Source organism: Heliangelus exortis, chromosome 8 (genome assembly GCF_036169615.1).
Source record: "Heliangelus exortis chromosome 8, bHelExo1.hap1, whole genome shotgun sequence".
NCBI lineage: Eukaryota > Metazoa > Chordata > Aves > Apodiformes > Trochilidae > Heliangelus > Heliangelus exortis.
Genome location: NC_092429.1, coordinates 10,751,663 through 10,764,913, shown reverse-complemented (window position 1 = coordinate 10,764,913; position 13,251 = coordinate 10,751,663). Strand labels below are relative to the sequence as shown.

Here is a 13,251-nt window from a genome sequence, read left to right as displayed (position 1 = left end):
GCATGCATTAGTGATGCAGTTTGCGGTTCTTTTCTCATGTAAAAAGTATTAAGATGATGTCACTCACTAGCCCAAGAAAAAACTGTTCCACGCTACTAGGAGAGTTTCTCAGCTAAACAAATACTTGAGTTATTTGGGGAAAGACGTCAGGAATGCTTCCAGGAAGGAGAAGGCCAAAGAACTGCAGTTAAACAAGTAAGGCTGGAAACTTTTTTTTGGGTGGAGATTGACCAGCATCATCAAACCCCGGGGCAAATCCTGCCTTATCTAATTTCCCTTGGAACCAGAGCATGGCCTTCAATTACATTGAACCAGAAATCAGAAATTCTTTTGTGCTGGGCTCACTTCATAAAACCAGTAACTATCTTTGGCTAAGTGTAATGCACCTTCTGTAGCCAAGGCACACTACAGTGAGCATGACACTTGGTGAAATTCAGGTTACAGTGTATGTGTAATGATACATAAAGTACAAGGGAAAGGCTAAGAGTTTTGGTTATAACCCCTTTAAGAGATGGGGATATTTACTGTATTGCAGAAAAAAAAAATTGAAGCAAAGGTTTTGTGTTTCAACTTGCTTACCAGCGTTTCCTTTTAGGTTGATAGGGGGAACATGCTGCCTTCCAACATAGCACCTGTCTTCTGCCTGCACAGTTTGAACGAGAGCCTGCTGCCTGACACTAACAGCAAAGCTTGAACACAGATTTCTGATTTACTAACCCCCAAGCTAGTGGTAGTAACTTGATTTGTTTACAACACCTCAAATGCTTTCTATTCTCCCTGCATCTTCTCTAAACCTTAGATCTGAAAACTGATCTATTGTGGGTGGTTTGTCTGATGTGTGGGAGTATCTCTAGGGTGCTGATTGCAGGGTGGATGTGTTGTGTTTATGGAGGGAAGACCCTCTAGTAACTCCCTTCTAGTGATTATATCAGTGATAACTGCAGTATGTAATGTTGTTGCCTGCCTCCTTCAGTGTTGGGTGATGGTTTCTTTAGTCTGCAGAAGTTGAGGGGGGAAGGGGGAAGTTGCACAGGTTTGAGGCATGAAATCTGTGAGTAAAATTCAGGGCAGTATTTTGATTACAGCTGAGTATGTCTGAATCAGCAAACCTACAAAGAGTTATGCTAGATTGGTGTTGGTACAGCTGAGAACAGAATTTTTCCTGTAAGTAAAACTTTTAAATGTTACCTACTTCAGATTTTTTCTTCCATGATACTGTTTTCCCTTCTAATTGATGTGAAAACAGCTAAGCTTGTGAGTAGCTTCCAGTGCAGGGTATGGAGTTAATAATAAATATTGTGATTTGATACTACCAATGTGGTAGTAATGAAAAATAGTTCAACTACTCTCTGGTTTTTGAATTCTGTTAATATGGAAGGTGGGAAACAAGCTAGTGTGTGCCAATGGACTGTCTGAGTCTGTTTAAGAAGCACTGGTCTTTGTTCTGCTTTTATATTGCAACTCAAGCTTGGATTGGTTAGGAGCAAGATGATAAAATTTGATCTTTAGTAAACCCTTCCACTGCAACAAAATTTGATTTTTTTTCATTGAAAAAAATACGAAGAAAACTCTTACATTTAAGAAGGGAGGCTCAGAAATGTCCCAGAGGGCTGTATGCTTATTGCTTTCATATTTGGTACTTTGCATTCACTGTGCTGCAAACTTTAACTTGCTCTGAACTGATAATGTGTAATGAGATGTCAAGATGTGTAATGTTTGTCCAACTGAGGGATAGCTTTCCTTGTTGAACAGGAAGGAGAGAAAGAAAAACTGTGGCTCTTGTGCTTCCGCTGTCCATCCCATCTCACCTTGCTGCAGACCCAGGAAAAGACAGAGCCCAGAAAGAACCCAAAGAAACAATGGCAGCTCCAGGCCCAGCCATTCCTAGTAGGTGATGTTTCAGGTTGGGGTAAGAAGGGACTAAAGTTACATACTTTGTAACATAAAAATACCTTTTTCTTTATTAGTTAGAATTAAACATCTGTCAATAATAGTCTCCCTGTTGAGATTTTATGTTGCTTAAAACTAGTTTTCATTGACCTATATTTGCATATTGAACAGCTTCATGGACTTGCTCTTCTGTAATTGTTAGTTGTGCCATGTGAAGGGCAATTTCTTGTTGCAGCTTCTTTGTTTTACTTGAATTGACTCTCTTCCCTGTCTTCATTTTCCTCTTTACTCTTTGTCCCACATGCAAATACCAGTTTTCAGGAAGGCTGGAAGTCTGTCCGGAGGCATCCCAGATTAATGACACTCTGGGTTATTCTTTATAAACTGATCTGAGTGTTCAGAAGATCATCAGGCTATGGAGCCCTGAAGCACTGCTTCATAGTTAAAGGTGTAGAGTCAAGTATGCTTGGAGTGAGACTGAACTATCTGAGGTTCATACTGTGGTCCAGCCTTTACAAGTCTAAATGTTTTTGTGGCTCACTTCATGACTGTCTCTTCCGTTGAAATACAAAGTTTGAGCAGCAAAGATAAATGTTTGATGTGATGTCTAGGCCAGTGTTTCAGCTAAAAAATTTCTGAACTTGGGAGACATTAAGCAGGACACAGGGTGTCTGAGGAGGCCTAAGTTTCATTTGTTTGTCGTAGTTAGCTAGTACTCTTTTTTTTTTTCCTTTAGTTGCTGTGTTTTACTTTGTTGCTAGCAAATTAAAGTTGGGCCTTGAAAGTCAGATTTATACCCGTGCTATTTTTGTTCAAGACTTTTTCCTACCTCCTGTGTCTGAGAGAGAAAGCAAGTTAAATTTTTCTTCTCGTCAGGATTGTAGCACATTGAGTATGCCCCTTTATCATCTGCTAATGTGCTTGCTGGAAATCTTGAAGTTCTAAATATCTTATAGATGTAGGCTTACAATGTTGGACATTCTTGGTTGCAGTAATGGCACAAGTTGTATAGGAATTGTTACCAATGCAGGCTTAAAACTCAATAGCTCTAACATATCTTCTTAATAAACCAAGCGTTATCTAGGTCTTGCTCAAACTGTTTGCATATTTTAACTTTTAAATAGCTTTTTTCTTTCCAATTTAGTTCTTATCCCTTATCAAAAGCTTGTCTTGATTTATGCAAAGAAAATTGAGCTTTTAAAATTTGGTTTAGAGTAGCAAATCTGCTGCAGCTCATGTTTGTGAAAACCCACATACAAGGCCATGCTTCCAGATGCTGAGTTCACAATGGTAGTGGAGTAATCACCTGAGAGTTTAAATCCATGCTTAGCTAGGACATTGCTTTTAGTAATTCCTCACACTGGAGTCATTAACCTTTTTGGGAGAAGCTATGAGAATTAGGAAGTAAACTTTCAGTTTCCTTCAGCTGCTGATATATATCCAGGTGCTCAAATAACCATTTTGTGAAGGATGAGAAGAACATAGTGTCTGTCCTCCTAAATGCAACTCCAGAGTGAATTTGGTGTCTGGTTTGTTTTGGGTGGAGACTGGTATTTGGGGAGGCCAGGAATAGGAATACAACTGAAATAATTTGTTATCAAATAAGAGAAAAGCACTGGTGACCTGCAAAAGATGAGTTGCTGTTCTTTGGCTTTCTTGATGACAATCTGGTAGTAAGGTGTCCACAAATACAAGCTCTGATCTTTGCCAGATTTCTAGATTAGTAGTAATTAATTTATATATTGCATTAATAGAATTTGTCATTCTTTGATAAATAGTCTTTCAGGAAATCAATTTTAATTTATGTTGGGAGCTGGTGTGGTTATAGTATGTTACTTTTTTTGTTTTCTCTTCCCCCCAAAAATGATTGCATTTCTGACTGTCTTTCTTAATGCTGTGTGGTAGTAATGGAAAGGTAGCAGTGGATTTATTATGCTGTATTTTTCTGCATTCTTGTAAAACAGAAAATAAATGGGAGATTATTTTTTCTGCTGGTTTTAGTGGCTTTATACTGCAAAAATTCTTCTTCCGTTTCATTTTTGATTAATGAAGTCCTACTTCATTCTTTATTTCTTTGAACTCTAGGCTGTGGGAGCTGCTTGAATCTTTGCCAATGGCTGTCATGTATCGTTGCACAGTCCTTACATGACTTTGCCAGCATTCAGTGTCATCATCTGTCTTCTTGTTAATGTTCTATTCCTCCAATGGAAAATATAGCTGTGAATGAGTTGAGGAGCTTAAAAGACACATCGAAATAAAAGTGTCTTGATGGGACTTTATCATGTGGCACCTCTCTGCATCAAATCAGTACATCTTGTAAGCCACTAAAAGCCAATGTACATTACTATTTTGTTAATATTGTTCTAGACTTTTATTAGGAAATGCGATACAATTCTAAAATAAAGAATATGTCGGAAAATTCAATAGGGCAGCATTAACTCCATTAGCCAAGTGGATACATGGTAGTAAATGAAACAACTGTTTATTTAGGAAAGGCTGCAGTCTGGCTTTAAAGAGGTGGTTCCCTGGGAAAAGGAAAAGGGCATATGCAGTTCATAGGAAGAAATTTTTCATCTTCCTATTGGGGTCTTTCAAAAATTCAGCTTAAAGCAGTCAGTTGCTTTTCTACCCTTGGAGATTGCTGTAGTTTTCTTAGTAAAAAAAAACTAAGGAGTTGCATAGTCCATGGTAAGGTAACCAGAGGCTTTAAAAATGTAACATGCTAAAATGGCCTTTTTGTTTTACTCTACCTGTTTTGGAGGTAAGACAAGCAGGAAAAAGACCTTCCTGATGGATGACCCGTACAGCACTATCAGCAAGTGATTGCTTATTTTTTCTTTCTGTGCGTGGGGAATGAATAATGTAGCTGCAGTGTCTAATGAAGGAGATGCCTCTGGTGTATTGCTTTCCTCAGGCTGTAAAGCTGGGCCAGATGTCTTTGGGGGCCCCAACCAGAAATTACAGGGAGGGCAAAAATACCTCAATGGTATAGAACTGGAAATTACTTCCTTTTGCTGATAAATCTGAAGCAATAAGTAGTATCCTCATGACTTTAGATGTCACCAGGGTACATGTCTTAGTGGCGGTAGGCAGATTTCCCCTTTCCCTACTTTGAACTCACAGGTTTGTATTTCAGTTTTGTTGATAGTGCTTGGTGTACCAGTTTCCATAAAATCTGTCTGGTTTCATCAGGTGGGGTATCTGGAAAATAGAATTGTGCTTGGTGCAGAAGGACAGGAGTTTTTAGATCAGTTTGCATAGTCTATGAACATTTTTAATAGAAGTGAAATGCCAAGTTCTGCAGCTGATGCTGAGACTTGCTCTGTTTCTCTTTTTTTGCTGCTTAAAATGATGTCCATTTTTAACTATTTTGGCTACAATATTCCAGGGGGAAAGGAAGGAGGAGCGTGTTTCAAGTTTGACGTTTTCTTAAATAAATTTAAGTTACGCAGTCTTTTTTGAGAATAAAATAGCAAAAAATGCTATCTCACAAGAAAATACCGTATCAGTAATTTTCAAAATGTTCTCTGTGCTTCTTCCTTTGGTCCTGGTTCTCTAGACCAAATGCTTCAGGTATAAGGAGTAGTACTGTCAAGGAAGTTCTTTTGCTCCCCAGGAGAAAAAGAAACCTAAATAAGGTTACAGAAGTTCTTGAAGAGCCTTTTTTTAAAAACACAAGGTTGAAATGTCAAATGGGCAAATAGTTACATGCAGATGTAGATTTGTGAGGCATGCTCCTAGCACTGGACTGTAAGGGTTAAGCAGTTATATTTACAGTTGTCAGTTCTGTTCTTTCTGTGTATTTTTACAGAGCAAGGAAGGCACTGAGGACTGGGCTTTATCTTGCCAGTGCACTTGGGCTTCTCCCTGGTGTTATCTGGATAACCTGGAGAAAATGACTGTTAAACCTACCTGCAAAAGAGGAAATGAGGAAGAAACTGGAACATAGCATTTAGGAGATGGACATGCAGCCTATGCAGGGACAGAGATATGGAGCCCAGGTGGCTTTAGCTCTACCCCTTCTGAATTTGGCTTTACAATCTTACTATTTTTTTGCAGTTACCAGCCTCTGAAAAGAGTGCTTTCATCACTGAGTTCCATCAGTGAAGAGGTTAAAGTTGAAAAGCCTAATGAAAGGATGCAACATTAAGTCCTTGTTTGTCCAGTGCTTTCACTGTTGCTCAGTAATCCTGAATAGTATTTTTTTAACCCTGGAAGAAAACTTTTCTTTTGTCCTTTTGAGTTGATTCATTGCATATGACTTTTTTTTTCATTAATTCTTTCTTGTCTCTTGAGTTCTAGCAGAATTGCTTTACATCAGCTGAACTTTTGTAACTGTCCATGTGTGTTTTCTTAGGCTAAGGTGAATGTGAGGTGTTTGACCTTTCTCATGGCAGAGTAAGTCATTTTACCTGGCCTTTGCCACAGATGTAGAACCTGCATGTGGACAGTGACCAAGGCTTAGCTCAGTTGCAGCCTCACTTCCGTGAAGACCAAACTGCACTGGACAGGATGAAATGTATCAGGGTGGTCTGAGCTGTTCTTGATAGGACTTCTGTCTCCTGAGTGTCATAGGGATTTCTTTGTCAAACACAAACATTTTGAATGAAATTTTGAATGTTCTGCCTTCCCTCCTGTACTGGCAAGTATCAGTTATATACAGAACTAGAGCTGCATACTGCCCATCTTTTTGAAAAGTTTAAATTAATTTTCTCTGGGCAAACTTATTGTACTGGGCTTCCAAGTAGCTAGATGATGTAGAAATAGTATTTATGTCATCAGGGAGATACTTTATGGGTAGTTAGGGAGGATAAAACCAGTGTGACAAGTGAATTCTTTTATTATTAATTCCTGATTAGTAGCATAAGGGGAAGTTTGTGTGCATTTGCTTGTATATAGCTATATTGGCTTTAGATGCAAAATGCAATTTGAAAACTTGATGTTTTACACTGTGCCTTATGGCTTTTTGGGTGGTCTCTGTGGAGTTTTGTAGACATTAGACAATGCATTTCTCACTTGCTGCCTGATAGCTGGATTTCTGTTGGGTACTTGAGAGAAATGTCCATGCTAATGCCAGCATTGAATTTGGCACAGGATTTCCATCATTTACAGAAATTGTTATGTTTGGCTGTACTTCTGCTCATATAATCCTAATTACATGCTTTATTGTGAAATTGTTGTCAGTTATTAGATTCTCATTCAATTCCAGCCTTGCTAGAAATGTAGAAATGCATTTTATTTCTGACCTAAGAAAACATCTTGTTCTTATGGGGCGTGATGAAACTTCATTTCCCATGTTCATTCATTTCTGTGCTTCTGTACAGTACTGTACCACACTGTCAGCTGGGACCTGTAGCTTTCTAGCACAAGTGAGTGTGTGGTCCTTAGAATGCCTTGCTCTTTTAAAATACCATTCCTTTTCTTCTTCATGAGCCTTTCAGTCCCTTATGGGCTGACCACGTAAAGCCTTGTTCAGATTCTTCCATGATGTTCTAGTGGATGTAAATTAAATTCTTTATTATCTTTACTCATTTTTGTCTGTGGGGAAAAAAAAAAAAAGTGAAAGTCCTGTTTCACACAGCCATATAAATGCCTTATCTGGAAACTGGTGGGTCAGTCGTGGTCAGAGCTGGATCATCATGATGGCATTGGCAGGGGGCAAAACTTCAAACCACTGTTAACAAAGTTAGCTGGTACAAGCTGGTCCTCAGTGGAGATGCCTGAGTATTTCTACCTGTTCACTCCAGCTGTTTTGTTCCATTTTCTCCTATACTCTACCAGTTCTTTATCCCACTTCATGAAAAAGAGGAGAAATGTTGCGTGTCAGCTTGTTAACTTGATGAGTAAGGCTTCAAACTCAGGTGGTGGCACTAAGCAGCTGGTAGGTTAAGGCACAGAGAGGTTACGTGAGTGCCAAGGCTCTTGCAGCCAGTATTTTCAGGGAATGGGAGGGGAGGAGCTGGATTGCCCCTTTCTCTAGCAGTGAGCTGTGTGATCAGCTCAGTCTATCTCCTGTAATCATCCCACCTTGACCGTTCTGTGTTTTAGGTTTGGTTGTACTTGCCTTTGATTTAGTGGGTCTGGGTTTTCTTTTGTTTAAAGTTAAATACATAGCTTCAGACAATGATTGCCTTCTCCTGAATCTGGGCTGTGTGTCTGCCTTTCTCCGTATTTGGGGTTTTTTTGTGAATCCAGTCTGCTTCTAGCCAGTGTGTGGGCTGCATGGTTGGGTGTCACAGTTACTTTTGGTCCCTGTATTTGTAGTGATACAGCTATAAATGACACTGGAAGTCTATAACAAGACTGATTCTTGCTAAAAAGGAAGCTAACTCTGTATCTGTAATTTAGAGGCTCCTGGTGTCTGTATTTGGGGGAGCAGCATGGGATAGAGAAACATTTCCAAGCCTATGGTAGTCCTGTAACTTCCAGGAGTCTCAGTGGGTGTGAGATGGCTCATGGTGAGGGCAGCGTTTCTTTGCCTTCAGTAGTTCGCATCGTTTCACCAGCTAGTGAGAAGAAGGAGCATAGATGTTTCTGTTTTGATGTTACAGGCAGAAAGGATAATTTAAACCCTACTGAGTATCAGGAACAGACCCATTTTTCTGTTTAAAAACAGAAATGTTACTTTGTTTTGTTATATTTCATGCATTTTTTTGAAAGTGTCCATTGTAAGGTAGGTGGTGTATTTATTTTTACAAACATCAGTGAACATCAAAAGTAACCACTTTAAACCTAGGGAAAGTGGCATGCATGTGACAGACAGAAGGTTTCATGTTTCTCATGAAGCATTGCAGTGGAGGTTTGTCATCTGTGGCACTTAGCATTTAGTATGTGTGTGTTTTCTGGTGCTTCAGTTATAAAGTTTATAAAGTGCTGAGTTAGTAGAAAGCCTAGGATGTTGTAGTTATGATGTGTCTCCTATTGGATTTCCTCTTCTTATATTTCCTGTTAAAAGGAATGTTAGCTGGAATGGGACAGGATTGATGACAGTCAGTGGATGTAGGTGTTTAAAAATATTAAAAAAAAAATTAAAAAAATACATGGATGGAATTAAAAAAATACAGTATGGATGTTGGTTTTGGAAGGAGGAAGGATTAATAAAAATTGAAGGCATATTTTTTTCCCCAGAATGGCTACTTGCCAATGCATGATCCATCCTACATGCGGAGGAGGTAAGGTTGGACAGGAAATAATTTCTTGTAGGAGGAATAAACTGGGAGGAAGTTATGAGGGAAGCAGCACATGGGGGAAACAAACTGTCAGTATGTGGAAGGTGGAGGAGAGATGCACAGGTGCATTTCTAACATCGAGTACAATGGGGATAGTGGGTGGCACACGGGTGCTGTCAGAAAAAGGGTATGTGCCAATATCAAGTGCACATGTGTTCTGCAACTTCTGTTACCTAAGTTATGTCAAACAACATTCTTCCCTTGGCTTGTGAATTAAATCTTAATGGGATTGAAATCAGTTGCATGGTTTACACTGACCTATCTGTGCAATTGTTTTGTCTTAGGTACATGTTTCCTATTCTGGTAAGTGATCTTATGAAAAGCTTGTGATCTTGTTAGGTAACTACTGCAGCAGAGATTCTGGTGGTGTTTCATAAAGAAAGCAAACTTCTCTATTTCCCGTAAGCTTTTTCTAGAAGGGTATGAGAATTTTTTTTCTTCTTGTTTCTTTTGATAAATCCTGATCATTAAGCTCTGTAAGGTTTATCTTCTACTTCTCTGTCTGTATTGTTTTTTATTCTATGTTAGTGAGAGCCAGTGGTTCTCAGTGTGAAGAGGCCCTTGAGTTTAACCCAACACAAGAAGAACACTACACATTTTAGTTATTTTTTTGTCTCTCATGTGAATTCTAGTAGTTTAGGGTTGGGGTTTTCTGTGTCAAATATGTGACTTTCAAGATCACAGTGTATTCAAAGATACTGAATGCAGATCTTATTTTATACAGAACTTAGAGATGTTCTGAGTGATAACTTTATTTCTGCAGCTGTTCTCTCTTTGTGTCATAAACTGGCTTTACACTTTCCTACTGAGCAACATCATCTGTGCTCCAAGCATTTTTGCCACTGTGTGTGACTTTCCCTTGAAGAGGGACTACTTGATTATGAAGTTGTGGGCTGCAACAGACAAAGAATCAAGAAAATTTTCAGAGCTCTTTCTATGTCAGGGCCTAGGAGAGAGTGTTTGTCATACAAATTGCTGGCAAACTGATTTCTACTGTTAACAGGAAAGCTTTTTATCTGAGTGCAAGCATGGTTTCAGTAGTGCTTTGTTTTTTATGGCTGCAGATATCTTGGTTAATTCTAGTGATTTATAAATTAATGATCACCCACAGATTCTTTTGCTTTAATATTTTCTGGAGATCAAGGAATGTTAATTTGCGAATACCTTGAAGTAAATATAACCAGTGATAATGGCTGCTAGTGACTGAAAATAAGGATAATAGCTATTCTCAGTTAGACATAATTATTGTCTTTCCATAAGGACTTGCTACTCTTTGGGTTTCGTGCCTTTTGAAAAGGAGACACTTGCAGTTTTTATGATATTGTGTCCCTTGCTTTTGTTTTCCAGAATATGACAAACTGGGCTTTCTTCTGAACCTGGACTCAAAATTGTAAGTAGAAAAGTAGGACTCTTCTTTATCTCTGTAGTTACAGATTTCTGTTGTAAGCAATTTTCATGTCACCTGGGCAGTAGGACAGCCAAGTCCTGCAGCAGCCTGGCAGTTGCTTCTTTCCTGACACCAGGCTTTTCTGTCTGGCTTAGATTGTAGTTAATTGACATTAATTCCTTAATGACTGATCAAGAGGCTATAAATGTCCATCTGAAGCCATGACTGTCAGTCTGCTCTAGATATCCTACTGTAATCTTCCAGATGAGGAAAAATGTATTAAACATTTGAAAGCATGAGGAATGTGAATCTGCAATATACTGGGATGCTTAGAAAGTTATATTTCCTTTCCACTTGTTTCTTTAAAAATGGATACTACTGTTTTGGTTGTTTTTTTTTTTTTAATGTAAACTGGAGGGCAAAGAACCTGAACACAAGACAGTGACCATTTGCTATGTCAGAAGAACATCGAAGTGCTGAAGGATGGTCCTCATGCTTTTTGCCGTAAATCGGTCAAATTGAGGCTGAGCTTTTTACCACTAGGCGGCACTAGCGGCTCTGTTTCTGAGGTCAGCAGCCTTGCAGAAATTTTGGTGATGGGAGTGAGACTAGTAAAAGCCTCCTGTCCCTACTACTTAAAAAGGCATGAAAGAATCTAGCGGCTGTGAATGACTTGAGGATGCATCCCCTGTACATGTATCATGTTAATATAAAAGCTATTCTTAATGTTTAGAAAGTTTTGTTGTGCTTACAGAGGCATAATGTTCAAGTTTTGAGTTTAGTCTTGCTGAGCAGCTTGGGGAGCTCCCATAATGAAATAAGAGCCTCATCAGTATGTTTGCAGGTCATGAGAAAGTCTTTAGGTAGGAAGTTTTCAGAGAAGAAGCTGAGTACATGCATTCAATTGCAAGTAATTAATCTGGCAAAAAGGTGCTGCAAAAGGCCATGTATGAGAAGGAATATTGATATTTTTTTTTACATTTGTATTATTTTTTTTTCCAAATGGTTCTGTATCTCAGTGTGAAGGCAGGATGGCATCTACTGCATGAACAGGTGGTCAGGTTTCTTTCTGGTCTCATTTAATGTAGCATTCTGTGCCGGTTTTGTTGCATGCTGTCTAGAGCCAATGCTACTTGCAGAGTTACTGATTTTCTTTATTGAGTTTCCTGTATTGAGACATTCTTATGATTTAGAGGCAATAATAGTGTATGTACTCTTACAACACTGTGGGATGAGGCAATACTTTGTTTTCAATTTATGCAAAGCAAAAAGATTAAGCCAAAATTCTGAAGTGAGTAGGTAACCTTTGAATGAATGTATTGGTGTTGGTAAGGGAAATTGGGGTTTTTTAAGTCCAATTTATTTAGCATGCCCATTGGCTGTCCATGCACTGCTGGCATTCCAGCCTTGGATACCAGCCTCTGCTGTGTCCAGACCACTGCTTCAGTGTTGCTCTTCCTATTTGTCCTTTTGTGTTCACTTTTGTTTGATGCTTTTAGAAAGTCCCATTGAATCTTTCTTCCCCTCAAGCCACTGTTGCATCCTTTTCTCTCTTTTTTTCTGTTTTAACTTCACTTATGGATTTCTGAGACATGGACTTTTTTTTTTTTCATATACTTTAATATGAGGCCAAGTGAAATTTGTACCAGCTGGAGGGCTTGCAAAACCCTAACATTTTTTATTAAGGCCTTCCTATGATAAAACCCTCCCTGCTATTTCTGATTAAAGAACAAATACTTCAAAAATATATATTTTTATAGCACCCTAAAATGTGCATGCTTGATTTCAAAGCAGATCAGCCATGAAGTTAGCTTCTGAAAAGGCTTGCCATAAAATCATCATGATTAAAATAAGTACTATGAGGTTAGGTTAAGGTGCAAAGAAAGCAATTGCTATACATAGCTGAAGTAACCTTTTAATTGTAATTGGGTTCTTTGCTGGGTTTAGGTTGGGGGTTTTGTTAATTTGTGCTGTTGTTTGTTGGTGTTTCTTCTGTGGAAGTAAATCTGCTTTTAGGGTGGAGAATGGACCAGGTGACCTGCAGAGCTCCCTTCCACCCTGAATGATTCTGATGGTTTTTTCATCAGCAGGGAGCTAGAGGAAAGCTGAAAATACCATAAAACATACTAAATAAATTTTGAACAAAAAATGTTTGACAGTCTAGAGGAATTTGCTGCTATTCCAGAAGTTCATCATGTGTGGTTAGGATACTAAATATGTTTTTTAAGTACGGACTGTGAATTCTGTGGAACTTGGTGGTTAAAAATGCTTTATGTGACTATTAATCAAGATGGCACTGTCATAGAAGGATTTTCAGGTTAAAAAAAACTTGCTCAGAGTTGAAAGGGGCAATATGTTCTACACTAATGACTTTACTGGCAGAAATAATTTAATTACTTCTGTTGTGATACAATCGTGGAACTTTGCTACAGATCACAACTTTATAGGGTTCACTTAATTCACAGCATGTGAGAGTCCAGTGTGACTTAGAACATTTAGTATCCTCTCTTTTTTCCTTAATATTCCATTTGTTCAAATTGTGTTCCTGGCTGTGTGATATAATTTAAACAAACAACCTGCAGGACTTAACACTGTCTGTAAAGGTAGATCTGCAGTAAGACTTAAATGCTCTGGCTTGCATTTTAAATTAAATTATACAAAGGGAACTTTTGCCATAAATAAATAGTAATGTGTTTGTTAGCCATTGCATCTTTAGTTTGTTCACTTATTACTGTTTGAGTGTCC

At 38.5% G+C, this 13,251-nt stretch overlaps 1 protein-coding gene across 31 annotated transcripts in view; it reads left to right on the top strand.

Moving 5' to 3' along the window:
• The window catches only part of ST3GAL3 (ST3 beta-galactoside alpha-2,3-sialyltransferase 3), a 190,386-nt gene that overhangs the window by 50,133 nt on the left and 127,002 nt on the right, over positions 1-13,251 (top strand). For 15 of the 31 annotated variants that reach the window (XM_071750364.1, XM_071750374.1, XM_071750355.1 and 12 more), the window contains one exon: positions 10,467-10,509. The exons of 1 other annotated variant lie outside the window; for it this stretch is intronic. In XM_071750364.1, coding sequence (XP_071606465.1) covers positions 10,467-10,509 — 43 coding nt within the window. Of the gene's footprint in view, positions 1-1,735; positions 1,892-10,466; positions 10,510-13,251 lie in introns of all 31 variants that reach the window. 15 more of the 31 variants (XM_071750350.1, XM_071750372.1, XM_071750361.1 and 12 more) reach the window with 3 other exon arrangements.